The sequence below is a fragment of the Chlorocebus sabaeus genome, chromosome 10 (assembly GCF_047675955.1).
Source record: "Chlorocebus sabaeus isolate Y175 chromosome 10, mChlSab1.0.hap1, whole genome shotgun sequence".
NCBI lineage: Eukaryota > Metazoa > Chordata > Mammalia > Primates > Cercopithecidae > Chlorocebus > Chlorocebus sabaeus.
The window spans coordinates 69,421,756-69,444,682 of record NC_132913.1 but is presented as its reverse complement, the minus strand read 5'-3'; the positions used below and the strand labels follow the sequence as shown (position 1 = coordinate 69,444,682).

The window sequence follows — 22,927 nt, the reverse complement described above, 5'->3', positions numbered from 1 at the left end:
TTACAGATTTTTTTCTTTCTCTGTGTCATATCTCATTGTTATGATTAACAATTTAGCCAATACTGTCTTTACTATTATTTTAGTTGTATCACTCAGAGTTTATGACGTTTATTGTGTTGATACACAAAATCTATGCCACATTTGTGTGCAAATAAATAAATATAACTAATTCTTATGGTATAACTTTCAGCATTTATGTTTCAGTATGTTTTTTTCAATGTACAATATTCTTTCCTTAAAAGTGTATTTCCCTAACTCTACTAAACTGGAAATGGAATCAATATGAAGTCTGGTAAATAGTAAAGAGAAGAAACCTAATTTCAATGAGTTTAGGATTGTTCTAAAACCCACATGTAGCCAAAATTGTCCTTCTATAGTTCATCTTAATGCTTATGAGTTTACCAAATGCTTATGAGTTAAATTATTCATGATATTTATATTAAATTACAAAAAATTAAGATTATATTGGGAATGATTATAACTTGTCAGATACACACACATACACATACACATACACACATGCACACAAGACTTAATAATTTTCTTGATGCCTTTTCAGGAGATTAAGGAATGATAGAGCACAATTCCACCTGAAAATCATGTTATAACCTATGTGACAGCATTAGCCCTTCCAGGTCTGTAATTCAATCAGAAACTTTATTGTTGTTAGCATATTTCAACATTTTTTAATAGGAGAAAGATATTTTCTGTGGATAAAGGAAAAGGAAACATGATTTTATTCTATTTTATTTTGAAAATAAATCACAGGTAGAATATCATTTCTTTACATAATAAAATTCTACATCCAAGTATTTGCATACTATTTGTTAGCAGACAATATTAATAGGTTTCAAGATAATCTCTCATTAGATTCTGAGAGTGTCTGCTCTAGTTGATGATAACTAGAGTTGGACTCTATAGGAATCCAGGCAATAATTCAAGTAGAGTAAAAAGTAAGTTGAATTATAAAAAAATGAATCATCTTAAGATCACCACTGATGAATAAAAGTTTCAATAGCAAAAGCAAAGTATATTAAAAATTAAGGAAAATATGTCAACTATGTTTCTCTTCATAATTTTACCACAGTAATTTTTTACAATCATGGCTGATTATAAATGAGAATTACAATTTTTTCACAACTTCTTTACAGCATTTTCTCTAAATTATTAAAATAAGTACCCCCTTTTTTTTTTCAGAAGCAAGAACCAGTTCACAGAAGTGTGAGTTTATCCATCAGTAAACACCTTTAAGTAAAACCTCATGCAAAAGGTGGCAGCTCTAATTTGACCAAAAGACTTGGCAATTTTGATATGCTTGCTGGAAATCTACCTTGTCCTGTGTGAGAAAGGGAATCCATTTTTGCAGATTGCTCAATAAGCATCATGAGCCATATAAATAACAGCTGTAAACTCCTTAATTCACCGGGCTCAACCACTATCGAACAGATTCATCTAGTGGCTACAGCAGCACCTTGTGCTTTCAAATATCTGTTTCAATGGGATTTTGTGGCATTTGTCTTTACCGAGTGCCAATAAATTTTCTTTGAGCAACTAACTGCTAATTCTGTCATTTCTACAATAAAGCCTAGTCCACCTGTTTTCACCTTAGATTGTCCCTTTTCTAAACCGTCAGAAAGGTAGTGCAAATTTTTAAAAAATTATCTTTTACATTAATTCTACCATTTGTCCTAAGGGATAGATATCTTTGAAAACATATTTATATTATAGTGAGAGTGAATGGCAGGGATGAAATGTATCATCCAAAAACCCACCAGGTTGGTCAAATAGTAGAAAGGTGAGTTTTACTGGCAATATCAGTTTGCAAATTGGGAAGAGACAGTCTCCAGTGTGTACCAAAGATGCTCTCTCTTCTAAGAGGGAAAGGGTAGTTGCCTCATAGAGTCTGTATTACACAATGGAGGCACACATATTTAGCAGGTTTGGGGAAAAAGCTATACATATTTATTAGCGGAGTCAAGCACATGCCCAATAGGTAAACATATATGTAATGTACATCCCATGTTTATTCTGGGGTGAGGATTTAGCATTAAAGTGAGGAGGAATTTGGCTCTTTCTGTTAAAGAAATATAGGATACAAAGACGGTTTATGGACAGTCTCTGCAAGCTGGCCAAAACTGGCTTGAGATCTTCAGTTACTTCTCAGGAAAGAATGTAAGATTGGCCCTCAGTCTTCTTAAAGTTGTAGTGGTGTGGGCTATAAATCAGTTAGGAAGGGTCTGACAATTTTTCTGATATCTCTTATTGTTAAGGAGTTTAGCAAGAGTGTGGTTTTTCTTGTAGCCATAGGAATTTAGGAAGTTTCCATGACAGTCAAGCTCTCAACACTCAACCTGAAAGTAACTTTTGTTTCCTTAACCTTAGGGTTCATCTTAGTTAATAAGTGGGCATTTATTTTGGTCTCTCAGAACATATACGGTTTATTGTACTGTTTTTGTTGGATTTGAAATTGACTTGTTTTCTACATAATTCAGCTTAAGGTTAGCTAAGTTATTTCTTCCTAGAAAAAGTCTGGTTTTTAAGAGCTGCTTTCCTACATCTTCTTTTACTGTTATCAGTTTACTTAATAGTTAACTAAGCTAGACTAGTAGGAGCACTCCAATAATTAATTAGCTAAGAATGGCTGATGTCCAGTACTGAATAATGTATTTCACAAATAAGTGTATTTATTTCTTCTATCTGTCCTTGCCTTCTCATGGGAGGTGGAAAACTTGTCTATAAAATATCATCAGATTAGTCAAGGTTCTCTAGAGGGACAGAAACAATAAGGAATACATGTAGAATGAAATGTATTAGGGAGAATTGCCTCATGCAGTCACAAAGGCAAAGTCCCATGATGGGCCATCTGTAAGCTGGAGAGGCAGAAAAGCTGGTGGCTTGACTCAGTCCAAATTCAAAAGCCTAGAAACCAGGAAAGTGAACAGTGGAGCCCCAGCCTGAGGCTGAAGGCCTTAGACCACCCCGCTCCCAGGAGGCTGTTTGTACAAGTCTCAGGGTCCAAAGGCTGAAGAACCTGGAGCTGAATGTCCAAGGGAAGGAGGATAAACAGCACCTTCTGTGATGGAAGTTTCCTACTCAGAAAGGGAGAGAGAGAAAGCCAGAGCAAGCTGAGTGTCTCCCTTTTTCTACCTGCTTTGTCCCAGTTGCTACCCCAGCTGATTGGATGGTGCCCGCCCACATTCAGGGTAGGTCTTCTCTCTCAGTCCACTGACTCATGGGTTAATCTTCTCTGGAAACAGTCACCTAGGCACACCCCAAAACAATGCTTCACTAGCCATCTAGGCATCCCTCAATCCAGTCAAGTTGGTACGTAAAATTACCCATCACAAGTCTATCCCTTGCCAGCTTGGCACCCATTATGCGCCTCTTTAAACCACACCTAATCTCCAAATGAAGACTATAAAAAGGTCATAATTCTGTCCAACATGGTAAAACTATCCTGTTTACAAGTCAACATGTATTAATCCCATTCTCAGAAGAAAAGATAAAGTTCATGAGTATTGTTTACTCTTCTGATCTCCTGCAACTCAAATCTGATATAAAATTATAAAATTAACAATATTCAAAGGCTGACATTGTCAATAAATCTTATGTTATGTGATAAAGGAAAAAGAGAGAAAAGAAAACAAAGATACTTGCTTAAGACATTTTAATATATATACAAATGTATTCTTAACCAAATAGGAAACACTTGTGAAAGTTACAGTCCTCATTTCTGTATCTGGCCACATGGCTGTATATGGTATTTATACATGTCTTCTACTACCCATTCTGTATTCCCTTTGCCTTCAGTAAGCACCTCAGCTGGTCATGGTTCTTTACCTGGCAGGGTGACCCAAACCTTCATTCCTGAAGAGTCTGGGCAATTCACAGTCCAGCCTATATTGAGTGGTTGTAGTTTCCCATTGACCTTCATCACAGGACAGGGTAATAGTAACAACTGCTCTACATGGTGAATATTATTTAGGTTGGTAAAGATTGCAAGTGGATTTAGTCTCCATGAAAAAAATGAAGAGAAAAAAATCAAAGGAAACTTACTTTCCTGACTCTTCTCTCATCCTCCCCAGAAGGAAACTCACACAAAAAAGTGCCCTCTCCATTGAAAAGTTTGTTGATTATAAACACTAAAATTGGGTCTTAGAGTCTATAGAAACTTGTGATATTTGTAGTCTCTAGATTAGAAACAGTTCATAGCTCTTGTTACATTTGAATATGCAAAGTGTGCACAATTTGAGATCTTTAAGATCTACAATGGATGCTTAGCCATGGTGTTGCAGGTTGGAAAGTCACAATTCATCAAAATAGGCCTGGCGCGGTGGCTCACACCTATAATCCCAGCACTTTGGAAGGCCAAGGCAGGCAGATCACCTGAGGTCAGGAGTTTGAGACCAGCCTGGCCAACATGGTGAAACCCTGTCTCTACTAAAAATACAAAAATTAGCCAGACATGGTGGCTTGTGCCTGTAATCTCAGCTACTGGGAAAGCTGAGCCGGGAGAATCGCTTGAACCCAGGAGCTGGAGGTTGCAGTGAGCCGAGATTGCACCATTGCACTCCAGCCTGGGTGACAGAGCAAGACTCCGTCTCAAAAAAATAAAAAAAATTAAAAAAAAATAAGAATAATGAAATAAATCCATCAAAACAAAAATGATAACAAGGTTTGTGCTCCTCTACATCTTTTGATTTTTTAAGCATAGATACTTCAGTTATATATTTATCCTGGATTTTAAATAAAATAACTTCTCATTATTCTTGGAGTCCCAATGTCTATTATTTCTCCTTTATGGTATTAGCAGCCCTTTACTTTGAAATCCCCACGGGTATAGGACTTGTGCAGGCCTTGCTACTGGATTCTTTTTAGCTTGTCTTCTACTGCTGGGTTTATCGCAGATAATAGTAATAAAAAGAGAATCTTATTTCTTACAAATGCTGCTCACACTTCTTACTACCACACTACCCAGCCACCCCTGAAGAACTGAATTTCAAATCCTAGCAGCTTGTCAGAGAAGGAAGATGAAAAATGTCATGTTTACTCCACGTTTCCCAACTGGAAACGTCACTGCTGTACTTTTCCAGATGACTAAGAATGCTACTGCCCTTTCCAATCAGTAGTACTTTCCCGTTTGAGTCAAGGCCTTAGCACTGCGTTACCAAACTCTTCAACTTAGTAATAAAATTCATAGTTCTGGGGTTGAAAGCCCAGCTCTGTCACTTAGATGGTATATGACTTTGGGTAAAAAAAAAATGTTGAAAGGATAAGATGATAAAATATGTGAAGCACTATGCACAGTGCTTGGTACATGGTAAGCATTTTCTGAATGTTTACTATTGTTTTTACTGTTGCTACTAATATTGTTCTTAATAATTATAAACTTAAGTTATTCCTCCTTACTAAGTTATGTTCTTATGCAATTTCCTGTACAGATAATTTAGGATTAAATAATTTGAGCTATAGTAACACTTTATGCTAAAATACATATAGACAGATTATTGATATGGCTGTTGAGGCCTCACAATCATGGCAAAGTCATGGCTTACATGGCGGCAGGCAAGAGAGCTTGTGCAGGGGAGCTCCCATTTATAAAACCATCAGATCTCATGAGACTTATTCACCACCCCGAGAACAGCATGGGAGAAACTGCAACCATGATTCAATTATCTTCACCTGGTCCCGCCCTTGACACATGGGGATGATGATGATGATGATGATGATGATGATTATTGAGACGGAGTTTCTCTCTTTTTGCCCAGGCTGGAGTGCAATGGCGTGATCTTGGCTCACTGGCAACATCTGCCTCCCGGGTTCAAGCAATTCTCCTGCCTCAGAATTGATCCCTAAGTAACTGGGATTACAGGCATGTGCCACGACGCCCAGCTAATTTTCTGTATTTTTAGTAGAGACGGGGTTTCTCCATGTTGGTCAGGCTGGTCTCGAACTCCCAGCCTCAGGTGATCCACCCACCTCAGCCCCACAAAGTGCTGGGATTACAGGCGTGAGCCACTGCACCCGACTGAAGTGGGGATTATTATAGTTCAAGGTGAGATATAGGTGGGGACACAGCCAAACCATATCAATTTCCTACAGCCATTCATGATAAAGATGAATGATACATGCTTATCCTACATGTATATATCTAGTCCATATTTAGCAATTTCCCAGCTGGATATGGTGGCTCATGCCTGTAATGCCAACACTTTTGGAGGCTGAGGTGAGCAGATTGCTTGAGTCCAGGAGTTCAAGACCAGCCTGGGCAACATGACGAAACCCCATCTCCACAAAAAGTATAAAACAGTACCTAGGCATGGTGGCGTGCTTGTGTGGTTCCAGCTACTTGGGAGTCTGAAGTTGGGAGGATCACCTGAGCCCAGGAGGTGGAGGCTGCAGAGAGCCATGATAGCACCACTGCCCTCTAGCCTGGGTGACCAGATTGAGACCCTATCTTAAAAAAAAAAAAAAAAAAAAAAAAAAAAATTTAAAATTTGACATATTTTTTATATTCATGTTTGGGCCCATTTTAAAAAAAAGAGCTCAGAACAATGAAAAATTAGAGGTGAGTGATTTTGGATAAGTGGTAAAATTTTATAATAAGAATGCCTTATTGTTTTTTTTTTTTTTTCTGACATTCTTAAAGCTGAGCAACTTGCAAAATAATTTGTCAGTAATAGTATTTAACTTGTAAATTGATAATGGTAACAAACCAGAAAATTTAAGAATTGATTTTTAAATGATTTCTGTAGTAGTCTGTTCTCACACTGCTAATAAAGACGTACTTGAGACTGGGTAATTTATAAAAGAAAGAGGTTTAATGGACTCACAGCTCCACATGGCTGAGGAGGCATCACAATCACCGCGGAAGGCAAAGGAGAAGCAAAGGTGTGGCTTACATGGCAGCAGGCAAGAGAGGAAAGAGGCACGGGAACTCCCGTTTATTAAACCATCAGATCTCGCGTGACTTATTCACTACCATGAGAACAGTATGGGGAAACTGCCCCCATGATTCAATTATCTTCACCTGGCCCTGCCGTTGACACGTGGGGATTATTAAGTTCAAGGTGAGATATGGGTGGGGACACAGCCAAACCATATCAGCTTCCTAGAGCCTTTCAAGATAAAGATGAATGATACATGTTTATTTGGCAGGTATATATCTAGTGCACATGTATAGGAGAGAATTAATGGTTTATGTTTAGAACAATGCACCTCAGAGTTTTTTGTTTTTGTTTTTACATGATTGTCATCATCAGAACAAATTCAATCATATTCAGCATTCTCCATTCAGGCACAGAAATGGATTTATGTATTGACATTTTTACTAAAGGCAATTGAGGTTTGTTTTCTGCTGTTGTTGTTATTGTTTGTTTGTTTTCTTCATCCAGCTTTACAAAGAAAACTCAATCAACCAGAATAGTTTATTCAGAGTACTTAAAGGAAAGCCAAAATGTTTGCATCATTTTACAAATTATTTTTTCCAAATTCTAGCTTTTGAAACTCACTTAGGTAGATAGTTAAAATCAATATTCTATAGTTAATTTGTCCTATTTACAAAGATAAAGAATATGTGAATTTTTGGCACATCTCTCACACTCAAGTACAGCCATCATCCTAATAGTGTACATTGTACCCTTTATGTAATTTCTCATCCCTTACCTGCCTCTGAATCTCCTACCCTTCAGTATCTCCAACATCAGACTCAATTTTCATTCCATTTTTCATCCTAATTGAGAAATTAGAGCAGCCCCATGTTGCCTTCCACATCAGCTTGCCTCTAAGAGCCAAATCTGAGCATTTCCATGGCTGATTCCTGCCACTCTTTACAAGAGATAAAGTGTGATTTGAATGGTCTTAACTTCACCACTCCAGAGCTGCTCTCTCCATTGCCACCACCATCTTCTCTACCTTCAATTAATGCCCGTACATTCTTATCATCTCCCTGCTCTCAGACCCTGCTTTCTTTTAAGAAGATCTGCAATTCAGTCACAAAGTTCCCTTCTAGGAATAATAACATTTTAATAGGTATCTGAGCCTTCCTCTAAAAGAATGACACTCTTATGGAGAAATAACTGCTTTAACCAGTGGGTAGGAGCTCACGGTAGTTTTCTCAACTGGGCTTCATTCCTTTCCTGGCATATATCATTTTTCTTTTCAACCTCCTGCCTTTGCTCAGACTCCACTATACCTCCTCATCCCTTCACTAAGAGCATACTCCTACCTGTGTGCCAAGAAAATATATACAACCTTTAGACCCAATTTTAGACAACTCTTTCAAGGAGCCAATTCGACTACCTCCTACATTGTTAAACTCTTTCAGTGTAACTTAAGCACTAAGATTTCTGGCTATTTGATAAGGTATTAGCTGCCCCAAGTGGAGTATAATTTCACTGATTTGCAGATGAATATACATATAAAATTTTCATTTTCCATAGATCACCTGTGAAAGTCTCTACATATCAAGATGCCTAGCACATCTGCATTGGGTGTAAGTCTAAATCTTGCTAAAGTAAATTGCTGTATTTTCCTCAAAATCAGATGTTTTTGTTTTTCTTTAGTGAACCAATACATAATTTACCTATTTCTTGACTTGTATCTTATGTAACACTTTAAGGTATTACTTTCTTTAATTTTACAGGATTGGAGCTAGCGTATTTGGGAATTAAGTGGAATTTTGTTTTCACAGTCTTCTTTTTCTTCTGCCTAGTGTGCGGTCCTCTCTTATCTTACTGTTGCCTTCATGCATACTGCGAAGTAAAAGAACACATACAACTGCTTCTTCTCCAAATACATTAAAATTAAGAGGAAAAAAATAGGGAAAGTATTTCCCCTGGAATTAAAACAGATTTCTTTTTCCCAGCATGTAAGGCAAACTACATTATATGGGTGCTAGAACACCAATTAAAATCAGAATATCTGATTTATCCTACATTACATTTCTCCAATGACTGTAACTTTAATCTTTGATCACCAATTTATTCTAGTTATCTGCAACGTAAACTATATAAATGGTCTAAAAGTAAAACTGAAGCAACTTAGAGACATGTCTGCTTAAGGAAATACTGTTATACATAGCAAAGATAATATTCTTCTCATGAAGAAATAAGAATGCAGTGTTACTCAGAGCTAGTATTTCTGTTGAAAAGACTGCACAAACCAAATCTGTGGTAAGTATATTTCAAACACCATTTACTATTGCTGTTAAATTGAAAAAATTAACCAGGGCATTGCTCTGAGGAAAAGCTTGTGATGCTGTCTCCCAAATTCACCTAGGCTATGGTGCCTTGGAAGAGTCAGTTACCCCTCTAATCATGACTTTCTCATCCCTAAAATGAAAATCATAACAATGATTTTCCTACTCACATGCAGGGATTGTTGGGCTAGGTAAGTCAAAAATAGGGAGTGCAAAATAAGCTATTAAATCATTTTTTTATATCTACATGAGAAATGATCTTTTAATTATGGATTTGAGGTATTAGAAAAATGCCAAAAGAACAACAAATTTATTTCTGTGGTAGGAAAATTACTATTGAGAGCAAAACTAATTTTTTAAAAGAGTGAATTTAAAGTCTATTTAAAGAAAAATATTAGGTAAGTGAGAGGATAGGTGGCATATGAATATGGCAGAAATGGTGAGGGTAGGTTACTCGTGATTGTAGCTTGGGAAACAGTCAAACTAGAGGCCAATATTCTGGTTGTCCTTTTTCAGAGGGATCCAGCCACTTGCTGACTTTAAGACTTTGGGCAGATAGCTTTCAAGCTATGTCTCGGCTTCCACAATTGTTTAACCTTACTTTATACGGTTGCTGTGAGGGAGGCCAGGTGTGGTGGCTCACACATGTAATTCCAGCACTTTGGGAGGCCAAGGCAGGTGGATCACCTGAAGGTCAGGAGTTCAAGGCCAGCTTGGCCAACAAGTGAAACTCATCTCTATGAAAAATACAAAAAAAAAAAAAAACAAAACCAAAAAAAAAATTAGCTGAGCGTGGTGGTGGATACCTATAGTCCCAGCTACTAGGGAGGCTGAAGCAGGAGAATTGCTTGAACCCAGGAGACTGAGGTTGCAGTGGGCTGAGATCACGCCATTGCACTCCAGCCTGGACAGCAACAGCAAAATTTCGTCTCAAATAATAATAACAAATTTGCAGAGAGGATTCAGGCAAGTGAGGTGAGTGAAGCACTTAGAATAGTGTCTGTAACCTAGTAGGTATTCACAAAGTATTGATTATTATTGTCATATTTTCAATTGTATAATAATTTATCCTAACAGGTTATTTCTCAGATAGTGAGACCGTGACTGGAGAACAAAAGTCTCTAATATCCACTTGATAGTGTGTTTGTTGTAATTCCCTGCAAGTGTTATTTACAGCACCAGGAGTCTAACACATTATGATTCTAATATGGGAAAAGTGAGCTCAAATTGCAATCTAAAAGCCTAGATTAGCTAAATTTAGAGGATTTCTGTTGGTTTTGGTAAGTGTCTCTCCTATAACAACTATCCCCTCACTGCTCCTTGAAGAATTGAGACTCTATTTACAAAGCAAACCCATAATATTTCTTATCATTTTACAAATTACTTTTGTTAGACTTGAACTTTTGAAACTGGTTGAGATGAACACCTAAAACTCTTTGAAATGAACAGAATTATTGATGTTCCTTTATTTTCACTCTTTTTCCTGGCCGACAAACAAGTTTATATGCAATTTCTTTGAGCAGGTCACTTGCATTCATTCCTAATGAGCAGCTTTATATATATATATATATGACCTTGCAAACCCTTTCAGTAAAATGAAATTCAAAGGTCACATTACTGGTCTTCTTGAAGTATCAGTGAATTAAAAGCCAACCGTTTTGACTTCAGGTTATCTATTTATAATCTGCATTGTAGAAAGTCAACTGATTATTCTGGGCCTATTTCTTGCCTGAAAAATGAAGTTAGACTAGATCAAGTTTTAATGCAGGGTTATATAGGGAGGGTCAGAATACTTAGAGAGGGATTTCTTTTTACTAGTCTTTAACTGAAATTTATCATTTCCTTCATTTGTAGGAAAGAATATACATCAACATTTATGGTATTTTTGTCATCAATAGAACTATATATCTATTTATTTATTATATATTTATTATACACTTACATTTAGTGTAGCAACCTTGAAGTATCATTTGATATCATTATTTCAAAACAGATAGTAGACCTTCAATTAGATCTTTTAATTTAAAGCATTAATAAAGAAGCATATATAATACTATAGCACATCACTAGGTTTACGTAAATATGTTGATAACTGTATTTTGATTAGAATTCATAGTAATCATATATATTTTATTTTATTTATAAATTTTACTTTGAAAAGCTGGCCATAGGTTTCACCAGACTACAAGAGGGGCCTACGATTCAAAACCGTTTGGAGCCTTGGTATATGGATGTTTCTCAACGCCTTTATATGGTACACTCTTGGGCCATAAAGGTCATCTTAGGTGATATTTAACGGATTGAAAATCCAAATTATTTCCTCTTTGTGGGAAAATGATATGTCAGAATAATATGACTTCCTTTTTTATGACATACTAAGGGTCACTAACAAGTATTATTGCCCAAGTTAATTGTAAAGGCTTCTACAACTAAAGATTTGTCAATTAGAAGTAATGTAATTTGGATTTGCTGAGGACTCTACTATCTGGCTGTCATGAAATTCCTTAGCAATTGTGTGTCTATCCCTGAAAAGAGCTGGAATTTTAGTTTTCAAGAAGACCCTTCTTCAGTGCTACAAAACTCTTATCATGAGTTCATCATAGTTTTTAACTGTTGCTAATCACATGTACAGAATTATTATTGGGTATAATATGTGTATCATTTGGGGATTTGTTATTTTTTATAATTGCTGCCTTGTTACCATTTGATTACTTTCTTCGTTTTTCTTTTACTCATTTATTACTGCTGATTTCTTTATCCACTAGAAATAAGATAAATACTTTGGTGGTGGATGGCCTTAGTGTCCTTTATCCATTATAAAAAGTTCTCTAAAAAATTTTGAGAATCAGTGAATTAGTTGATTACTTTTATTCCTTTCTCATAATTCAGTCTGTTCTTTTTACTGTGTTCTGTTCTATTCTAGACTGTTTTGTTCTGTTCTAATCTAGTCTTAAGTAACAGAACATTAAATCCGAAGTTTAAGCCAAGACTCTAACATGATAAATGTCAGAAAAAAACCTGATTTTTGAGATAAGAATTTCAAAGAAGATTCATAACTCAGTAATAAGATGCATAAAACCCTTTCCCAATTCAAACAAATGAAAGGGTCAGGTTACTGAGCTCGAAAAAAAGATTTATGAAGAGGATTTCTTTAAAAACTTATCTGCTATTGGGAAAAGTGTAGAAATGCTTCCTTCTTCACCTCAAATCAAGGGAGGAGAACTTCACCAAGACCCTTGGGGAGATTGAAGTTAAGAAGATATTGGGAATGGAATCTAGTTCCTACCTGAGAGATCTAAAGAGTTAAGTGTTGGCAGGTGAGCCAAAAGAGAGACGGCTGTGTAGGTTTCAGCTTTTCTTCCAGTCATTCGTGAAAACAAATGCCTCAAGAGTGTGTCATGTGAACCAAATGTACCCACCCACATTTGGAAGGGTGACGGGACCTCAGCAGACAGAAGCTGGAAATGTACCAACAAATTTCCAGGAGCTGTGGACATTGTAAAGAAACCAGAGATTCATGGGTCTTACCAACCTGGTAAAAAGCCATGGTCCTTGGCAAGAAGTCTGTTAAGAGCCCATGAGTGTGCTTCTTATAAGAAAATAAAGGCAGCTGTAAATGCCTGCCAGGTCTAGTGAGTGAAAAGCCATCCTACAACACTGCTACTCCTCTTAGCCTTCTTCTCTCCCCTGCTCAGGAGTCCAAAGTAGCCAGTGGAGAGACAGCAAAGAAGAAATGAGAGAAACATCAACCATACACACCCCACCCCGCTCCACACACATGCACCATTTTTGGGTTCTGTAACAAACCCAAGGTGGGAAAGGAGTCTTATCTTTGTTTGACGATGTATATTACATGAGACCAGACCTTCTATTGTCTGATTTGAGACTTTGGCAACTTAATGTGATCACAGGATGTTTTTAGTTCTCTAAGAATGATCAGGAAAGTAATGAGACTACCTGACATTTTTATCTTGGCTGAGAAGATAAGTCCCCACCCTCCATATTTTAAAGACAAAATTGCTTTGTAATAGCACCTGATAAATTCTGTATGTCCGCTAGTTGCATAACCTCAACAAAAATCTGCTGCAACTGAGTTGATACAATCCTACAATACATGTTAAAGGAATTATAACAAAGTTAATTGGCGCAAAGTTTAATTGTTAGAATATCTACTCAAACTTCAGACAGAAAGAACTTTCCATTGTATATGACTATTTCCTGAACTATTAAGATATTTCAAGTAACTGACTCAAAAATTAATTTCTGTTTATTTTGTTTACTTTGTTACTTATGTAATAAGACTCTTTTATCTAAACATTTTGCTTTATACTTCTATTTTCATAGATTCTCTACAACTCTCCAGATATGTTGAAAGATTTTTCCATGCTAATATTTTATTTTTCTTCAAAGTTTATATGGAAACTGAGTGATTCCAAGATTAGTTTGTCTTGACAGATTGTATCTTAAACACTACTATCCTTTCATACTCATTTTAAAAAATTCATAGCAACTAAGCAATGTGTGGTAAAACACATTGATCATTAGAAGGTTTAGTTAAAGAAATTTGTTCCAATTAAAAAATATTCAGGAAAAAAAATGATTTTTTACATGAGATTTAATAGATGTTTAAACATGTTTCATCTATTTTATTTCTGTATTCTCAGATTAAATCACAGCTTGAGAAAGTTATGTAACCAACAGAAGACAGCTTGTTAAACAATGTAGATCCACAGGCTGAAAGGACAGTGTTTGGTATCTTTGAAAACATGTGCCACAAAATCCATCGTAAAATTCAGTCTTCAACATTTTACAAAGTTCTTCAGTCTCCCAATGTTATTAGTTTTTTCCAAAGCTTTATTTTGTTTTGTTTTGGTTTTGTTTCCTTATGTTTTTAGGTGAACCTGATCTTCATAAGAACTCAGAAGACCTAGTAAATGCTGAAGAAAAACATGAGACACATTCATAGGCCTGAAACACCTTAAAGACTTCTGTCATTTTAAACATGAGAGGTAATTTTATTTTATAGACAAGAAACTTAACTTCTAAAATAAATGGTTTGCAGAATACCATTAGAGATGAAATTATCTTATTTAAATGCCTTCTTAGATTTTTTTTTAAAATCTCTATTAATCCTTTGAGACAAAATCTTAACAGGTAAACTTTAAATATTTACCTTTTCAAAGAGTTCTTAATTTGTTAATCAACAAAAATTATATTTACTGGGACTGAAATTTTCATTCTTTAAAAATAATTTTAAAAATGGCTGGGCGCGGTGACTCACACTTGTGATCCCAGCACTTTTCGAGGCCAAGGCAGGCGAACCACAAGGTCAGGAGTTTGAGATGGGCCTGGCCAACATAGTGAAATCCTGTCTCTACTAAAAATACAAAAAAAATTAGCTGGGTGTGGTGGCAGGCACCTGTAATCCCAGCTACTTGGGAGACTGAGGCAGGAGACTCACTTGAACCTGGGAGGCAGAGGTTGCAGTGAACTGAGATCAGGCCACTATACTCCAGCCAGGGTGACGGTGCAAGACTCCATCTCAAAATAATAATAATAAATAAGTTCATGGGAATGTTTAATCCTCATTGCTTTTTCCATGTCATGTAGGAAATATAAGTGTTTTAGACTGATTTCTTGTTTTATTATATGTAAAAATATGTTTATATCCAGTAATTAAAACAAAGCAAGTACATATTATAAAGCAAATATCATGTTCTTTCAAATCTGTGAACATGTGCATTTATGGTTCTCTTTTTAAAAATTCAGCTTCTAGGGCTTGTTTTCAGTCTATCAAATTATTAACTCTGGGAGTGATGCCTTGAAAATTTGAATTTTTGATAAGCCAGTCTGTTGATATTTCTGTCCACTAAAATTGAGAACTCATTTGTCTTGAACCGATGGCGGAGATATGGGCAGTTAGAAAGGAGGGATGTGTATTTACAATGGAGATGTCTTAATATCTACTAAAAATAAGAAGAAGTAAAGAACAAAATCCAAGTGTTATAACACATCCTGTTGTTGGGGTGGTGGGTTGGGGCAAGAGAAAATGCTGAGGGTACCATTCCAAACCTTACAGATTTTGCTATTAGTTCCACAGCTGTTACTTTAGATGTGAAAGTGCTAAAACGTGATTCACTTTTAAAATAATTTCTTCCTCAATATTCTTGAGTTACAAAGACAGTTAGTTGTAAAACTGTCTTTTATTCATAAGAATAGTTTCATTAGTAGCAACAATAAAGTGTCAGGCACTGTGGTGAACATCTTGTATATATTATCTCACTGAATCTTCTCAACAATTCCAGAGTTAGTGAGTGTGATCCCTATTTTGTATATAAAGCTTGGAAAGAAATCAAGTTCAAAGTGACTATTCAGCAATGAAAACCCCTCTCTATCTTTAACAAATATATTGTTTTATATGCTACATCAGTTCCTCCCCCTACTGTCTATCCAGACTATAAATTTATCACCTCGAGAGCCCATGATCATTTTAGAAGACTCCTTATGTCCTCATGATACACCGTGAAGCCCCGGAGGTATATTTTAGGGAAAACTAATTCAGCAGAATATTTATAGATGTTTTAAGTCACAAAGGGTTTTGTTGGCAAATGTGTATCTTTATAAAACCAAGTAAAACAAAATTAAGAATTTTTCCTACAGGTCATATTCAAGCCAGTATACATCACATAGCATCAAAACAAAACTTTAGGATCAGCATTTCCTAGACATTTATGATAATGGATCTTAAATATTTATGAAAATTTTCCAAAAATTGTGTGTAGATGACAGGTTACCAATACATTTGTAAAAATAACTGTTCATTTTATGAAAATACCTAAGGCAATTTATATGCATCCATATGTATATCTATATGTGTGTGTGTGTGTGTGTGTGTATAAATGTATATCTGTAAGTAAGAGTCTGGCATTTCATCAGAAAAGGTTTTGATGAGATTCAGTTAGCAGTTAATGAAGTACCTTTTTGCATTTTTCTTTTTCCTTCTTTTTTTTTTTTGGAGACCGAATCTTGCTCTGTTGCCCAGGCTGGAGTGCAGTTGCGCGATCTCAGCTCACTGCAACCTCTGCCTCCCAGGTTCAAGCAATTCTCCTGCCTCAGTCCCGCAAGAAGCTGGGACTACAGGTACACGCCGCCACTCCTGGCTAATTTTTTTGTACTTTAGTAGAGACGGGGTTTCGCCGTGTTGCCCAGGCTGGTCTCAAACTCCTGAGCTCAGGCAATATGCCTGCCTCGGCCTCCCAAAGTGCTAGGATTACAGGCGCGAGCATGAGCCACTGCACCCGGCCCCTTTTTACATTTTTCAACTAAAAAAACCCCAATTCAATAGAATTCTGCTGCAACTGAGTTGATACAGTCCTACAATATATGTTAAAGGAATTATCTCAAAGTTAATTGGTGCAAAGTTTAATTGTTGGAATATCTTTACTCAAACTTCAGACAGAAATTCACATAGCTTCAAAAACAAATAGGTCCTTTAAATGAGGGAAATGGGCAAGGTCTAAAAACAACAAGAGTGGTGACAATTGGCAACTGTGACTCAGGCATGGTGTCTGGGAGACAGCAGGCAGTGATCAGTCCTGGAAACAGAGAGGACACAGCACCCCCAATCTGAAGGCTACAGTCAGCCACTCTCTGGCTCTGACAGATTTTTACTCTGAAAGAGCAAGGGCCCAGTGTTGCCAGCTGTTTCTAGTGGTTAAGAAAGATTCTTAATGTAAACTCTTCCAATTTTTCCTGTTGGCTCAAAGTTTTTTGAAATGCTTTGTGGACAAGAAAAAATATGTCTGAGGGTCAGAATTGGCTTGCAAGGTTTCTGTTGCAAATTTAGCACACCTTCTTTGTGACTGATAGCTAATCCTTTGCTGGCTGCCATCACAGAAAGTATAGATGTTACAGCAGCCTGGCCATGTCTCTGAAAGCCATTGCCTATTTTGCTCTCAATGTGTAGGTGCCACTGTGAGGCACTTTCCCAGAAAATATTGAGCTCTAATTAAATCTGTGCCGTGTTGAGATTTCATAAATCAATGTGCAACACTACACTTAGGACAAGAAAAAAGCCCTTGAAATCTACTTTTCACATTGTTGTAAAATTTTGCCATCATTTCTAAGAGATTTTAGTCCATGAAAGTGTTTTGTTTTGGTTAAATTTTTCTTTTATGTTTTTGTTTATTAAAGGAAATAAAATAGAATGGTTGGATGTATAATCCCAGGCTGCTTTGTTATTTAAAAAGCTAATGGCATATCATTTATCACATGATCTTTCTTGAAAGATATGTCAGGAAATTCTGGCATTTCAAAAGCAAGCCACTGTCAGACCTGTTATGCACTGGGAGGATAGCGTTCCCTATCGTGACCATTGCCTAGTCTTTAACATTGTGTGCTATACAATAAGAGATCAAAAATTGATGATTTGTGGGCTGTATTTAGTCAGTAGACTTGCCTGGGCTTTCACACTGATTTAAAATATCTTTTGGAATGTCTTTAGGCAGGGCTTATGTTCTTTAGTTGACTATGGTCCCTGTGAGTCTAGTTGTTTTACACTCACACTGGCCCACTTAACTCATTTACACTGCCTGCCAGGCCCATATACCTATCTGATCTAGAGAACCAGTTTTTGCTGGAATTGAACACACACATATACAAACACATGCACACACACCCAGAGCAGAAATAGGAAGAGAAATTCCAACTGATATAAAACCACTCTCTATTAGAAAGATAGTAGATAAAGAAAGCAGGCCGGGCATGGTGGCTCATCCCTGTAATCCCAGTACTTTGGGAGGCCAAGGCGGGCAGATCACAAGGTCAGGAGATTGGGACCATCCTGGCTAACATGGTGAAATCCTGTCTCTCCTGAAAATACAAAAACTTAGCCGGGCGTGGTGTCAGGTGCCTGTAGTCTCAGCTGCTTGGGAGGCTGAGGCAGGAGTGTATCATGAACCAGGGAGGCAGAGCTTGCAGTGAGCTGAGATGGCACTACTGCATTCCAGCCTGGGCGACAGACCCAGACTTTGTCTCACAAAAAAAAGAAAAAAAGAAAAAGAAATCCCTTATTTTTGACAAGGTATATAAAGTGCAATGTGAATTGCCACACAGTAATTGATACCTGTGTGTGACTAAGTGATGACCTTCAGTTTCTATGTTTTCTTTTATTTTTATTTATTTATTTTTAAATTCACAAATAAAAATGGTGTGAACATGTTTTTTTGAAATTGTGGAATGGCTAAATCAAGCTGATTAACATATGATTAACATATGTGATTAACATTACTTCACGTGCTCATCTGTTTTTGTGGGGAGAACATTTAAAATCTCTTAGCAGCAGTTTTCAAGAATAAGATGCATTGGTTTTTAACTACAGTAACCATGTTTTCCAGTAGACCTCTTGAACTGATTCCTCCTATCTAACTGAAATTGTGTACTCTTTGACGAGCATGTGCCCAACCACTCCCCACTCTTCCTTCTCTGATCTACATTTTCATTTGGATTTTATTTCAGGACAATGAAAACAGCATGAAAACATCCTAAATTCTCAACTTTCCACAAAGCTATAGCTCCTCTTTCAACGTAGAATTGGATTGGGCCATTTTAATGGACTCCTATACAAGGAATGAAGAAGAACATAAATTTTGAGCTAGCAACTCTGGTCAAATAAATACACTCAAGTTTTTATCAGAGTTTTTGGCCAGTGCTTGTGCCATTTTTTTCCCTCCACAATTTGGCCTTCTTCAATCAAGCCAGAGGAATTTTTGAAACAAAAGTCAGACAGTTTTTAATTTTTCTTGCCTTTACCCTGTCATAATGACTGTGCAATGCATGTGCAGAAGATGAGATATTTCAAAATTTACTTCCTTGCACTGTCTTACACAGAGTGCTATAACTATAAATTTTTCAAGGTCTTAAATAAAAGGAAGCAAAAACAACATTATGGAAAAAAATTTTTTGCTGTGCTGGGGAATAGAGTATTTAGATTGTCCTTCTTATTTTAAATGCATGGGAACGAAATGACAGGCGGGATGCTGAGGAGCTGGTTGAAGCATCAGAGCAATGCTACAATCCAACAGTGGAGCATTAGATCCCCAGCTAGGTGGCCTGATGAAAACTGCGTTTGTAAACTCTCATACTGGGAAATGGCAGCGAAACCTTCCTCTGAACCCGTGTACAAGCCTGCGTCCAGCCCCATGGTTTCAAAGCACGAATGCATTACCTCCATGGGTGTGGTTACAAGTAAGTCACATGCTATCTACAGTTCATGATAACAAGACCATCAGCCATTGGTGGAGACAGACACTAGAATGGAAAATGAAATTTGCCAGTGGGATGTTTATCCCATCAGGATGTAACAAAATATTTTACCAGCCAAGAGATAATGGACAAGAATGTGTGTGTGTGTGTGTGTGTTCAAAAATGTCTATGAAAATGAAAACCCACACTTTTCTGTACAGATAACATTATTTGACGTGATTTTTATATTTTACTACACAGAAACAAACTGCAGCCCTCAGAGGCCCTGCTTCCTTGTCATGTTTTGCCTGAGCATGTGCAAACCCTTTCCTTTGCTCAAAGCTGAAAAACTACCTTTATGTGTTATCTGACAAGAAAGGTCAAGCACAATTAGATGTTGTAACTTTTCACTGTACAAGCATTGCAATGATTGTGAGCTTCAGTGAATTTATCTTTGTGAAAGGTAAAAATTGGCTGGAAAGAATCAAGAGTAGCCATCAGTTAAATCATGCGAAGGAAGATCCATCCATCCTAACGAGATTTCTGCTGCACCTGCTTCCTTCCTGGGTTCCACTATGTTAAGCAATATTTTAGAAAAGGGTACAATCGGAAGCTTTTAAGCCTAAGTGGTGAGATTTTATAACTCACAACTTAGATCTCTTTTAATGTGTAAGCCATATTCTATATGCATAGTTAGTATGCATCATTGTAATTTAAGATATATTTGGATGTAGGCTGTATAAAATGCTTTTAATTGTTCTGTGAATAGATCCTTGGCTTTAGTGTCACCTGAATCTTGTGCAAAACACAGCTAAATAATTGAATTGTATCATAAACATTATAATGTAATTGATATTTTAAATGTAAGCAGTAAGATTGATCTATAATGTGCTGGGAAAAACATTTATAGATATGTACATCAAGGTTACTTTTTGTCCTTTCAAATGGACTTTTTATTTCTATTTATAGAGAGACTGTAACTACCGCTTTTAATGTCTTTTTAAAGCAAGCTATTTATCAGCTAGAAAATACTGTGCGTTTAAAATAGAATCTATCTGGGGAGTGTAATTACTATTGTTCCTATTTGAGCCAGTTGTCTTTCAGTAAAGCTATAGAATCTCTCAAAGAAGTAAATAGAAATACTACTTCTTAAATGTCATAGGAGGCATATCCATTTTGTTTCTATCAATATTTAAGATCTATAAGACCTTATTACTAAAAAGTAGAGGAATATAAAGAATTCATCAATTTCTGTATATGGGCTTTAACCTAATTTCCCAGGTTATGCGACTTATAAAGCACTGTGACCAAACTTCCAGAGAGAGTGCAAAAAAAAAAAAAAGAAAAAAGAAAAAAAAGTTTTACTCCTTCAGAGGAATTGTCATGCTGCTGCTGTACTTATTTTCCTAATCTCTCTCTTTCTATCTGCTTACACTCCCTCCTTCTCTTTTTTTTTTCTTTTAAGCTTTTATATTTCTTCCTTTGTTTTCCTCTCTGTAAGACAGCTACCACTTACCACCAATTCGTAGAAAGTCAGAGTGGAGGTTATCTGTGCCTGTCCTTTCTGCAAACATTACTATTGAGCCCATCTGAAGAGAGGGATTGATAGGTTAGGCTGCTGCGCCTTGAATGTACTGCTTTGCATTTTTAACCTCAGCTTCCCAACACATATATCTTGGAGTTTTTATGCCTTTTCATTTAACCAAAACCTCTTTTATTTAATTTTTAACATGACAACCTACAATTCTTGTGTTTTTATTATGCTGTATTTTTCTGTATTTCTTATTACATGTGATTGCTAAATAAATCATGTGTGACGGAAACCTTTGTGAAACATCTGGCATTTTATGTAATTCAATTTAGTGGGGCATTGAAAAGTTGGAGAAATTGGGGGAAACCCAAAGGAGACCAACTTAAAAATTGATAGGAGTTTTGTAAGAAAGTGCTTTTTGCTCCATTAAAGAAATACTGATTGAATTGCTTATTATTATACCTATTATTCATAAGCTCCTGGCTGGAAGCATGGTGCATATATGAATATGGAAACCTTTCCTCTAGAAATTTCAAGTCGTATAAAGGAGATAATCGACACAGACTATAAGTTATACATAATAACTAAAATGCCACATAAAAATGTAAGGAGTTGCAAATAAAATGCACCTATGTATATTTGAGGAGGTAAAAAACTGCTTCTGTCTTCAGAGCTTTCAAGACTAAGTGGTGCATCAGTTGGCATTTAACAAATAAAAACAAAAGTTTATAAACATTGCCTATTTTCCATGTATGCCCTCCATGTAAATGCTTAACAATATTATCTCAAATCCTCACAATAATGCAGTAAAGTGGTGTCGGTATGAACAAAGGAAACCAAGTCTCAGAGAAAAAGCTTTGTCCAAGGCCATACAGGTCTCCATTGGCAGACTCCACATTGGATTTGGTTCTATGTTTCTCCAACACCTTGTTTTCTTTCTACAACATCCACATGGGGCTGGGCAGAAGCACAGCAGAAGGAAAAGCTCTGTGAAGAAGAGCAATGTGAATACGGCAACACCAGAGAAGAATAAAGAAGCAAAGAGTGTTGAGTCAAGGTGAAGACCCAGTGAGTCTCAATTAATTGAAATAAGAATAACTGACATGATATGTGTGAAACCTTAGGCTGTGTCTCTATGAAGCCAATGAATTTCAGAACAAGATGTAAAAACTTAACTGGTCATCAAATATGTGACACTTAGCTGAATTTTTTACTTTAAGTATGATTACATGATACATTTCCACCTAATATCAAAAGTTTTCAAAGGCTATATTTTAAATATAAAAGTCTGTATTTATATTTAGAAATATAATTTAGATATAAAACACGTATTTCCTTTGGAAGCTACAATATATTAAGCCTTCTGTCCTCTGTTTACATGTTTTTCTAAATACAGCAAAGCTTATCTACCATTTAGTACAAGTCCGAGACAATAAAGACAATGTATATTTTAGAGTCAAAAAAGCAAACACCTAATAATGTCCTGCATTATTACATTATTCTTTTAACTTCTTTGGAGGTAATTGTAAATATTTAAGATACATTTTCTATATATGGGCCAACATTATGTTTAAAGCTCTAGTTGGGGCTTTTTATCCCTTAATGACATTAATTAATTTCTACATAATTTGCTTAATATGTGCAAAGGTTGGAGAGTTTCCTTTGCATCTCAGTTGATATATTTTATCTCTGACAATTAAAGAGTATAATTATGTAGTTTTCGTTTATTGTAGTGATACTAGTGCATTATATTATTTTCTTACATTATCTCTTTTACTTCCTACAACTACTCTGTAAGACATTAGTATTCCTTATTATAGGTAAGGAAATGTGGCAGAGGAAGGTAAAATAATTTGTGTAAGGTCAAGCAGCTAGTAAGTAGAGGAACCCAGATTTGAAGTCTAAGGGAGTCTGACTCAAAACCGCTAAGCTAGGTTGCCTCTGGCCACTGAAGT

The 22,927-nt window shown here is 36.3% G+C and overlaps 1 protein-coding gene across 8 annotated transcripts in view; it reads left to right on the top strand.

Moving 5' to 3' along the window:
- The window catches only part of PDE1A (phosphodiesterase 1A), a 389,378-nt gene extending 367,960 nt beyond the window's left edge, over positions 1-21,418 (top strand). For 5 of the 8 annotated variants that reach the window (XM_073019855.1, XM_073019854.1, XM_038001881.2 and 2 more), the window contains 2 exons: positions 14,095-14,208; positions 18,716-21,418. In XM_073019855.1, coding sequence (XP_072875956.1) covers positions 14,095-14,165 — 71 coding nt within the window. In that variant the 3' untranslated portion in view covers positions 14,166-14,208; positions 18,716-21,418. Of the gene's footprint in view, positions 1-1,197; positions 3,524-14,094; positions 14,209-18,715 lie in introns of those variants that run through there. The other 3 variants (XM_007965549.3, XM_038001882.2, XM_007965552.3) reach the window with 2 other exon arrangements.
- The last annotated feature ends 1,509 nt before the right edge of the window (positions 21,419-22,927 follow it).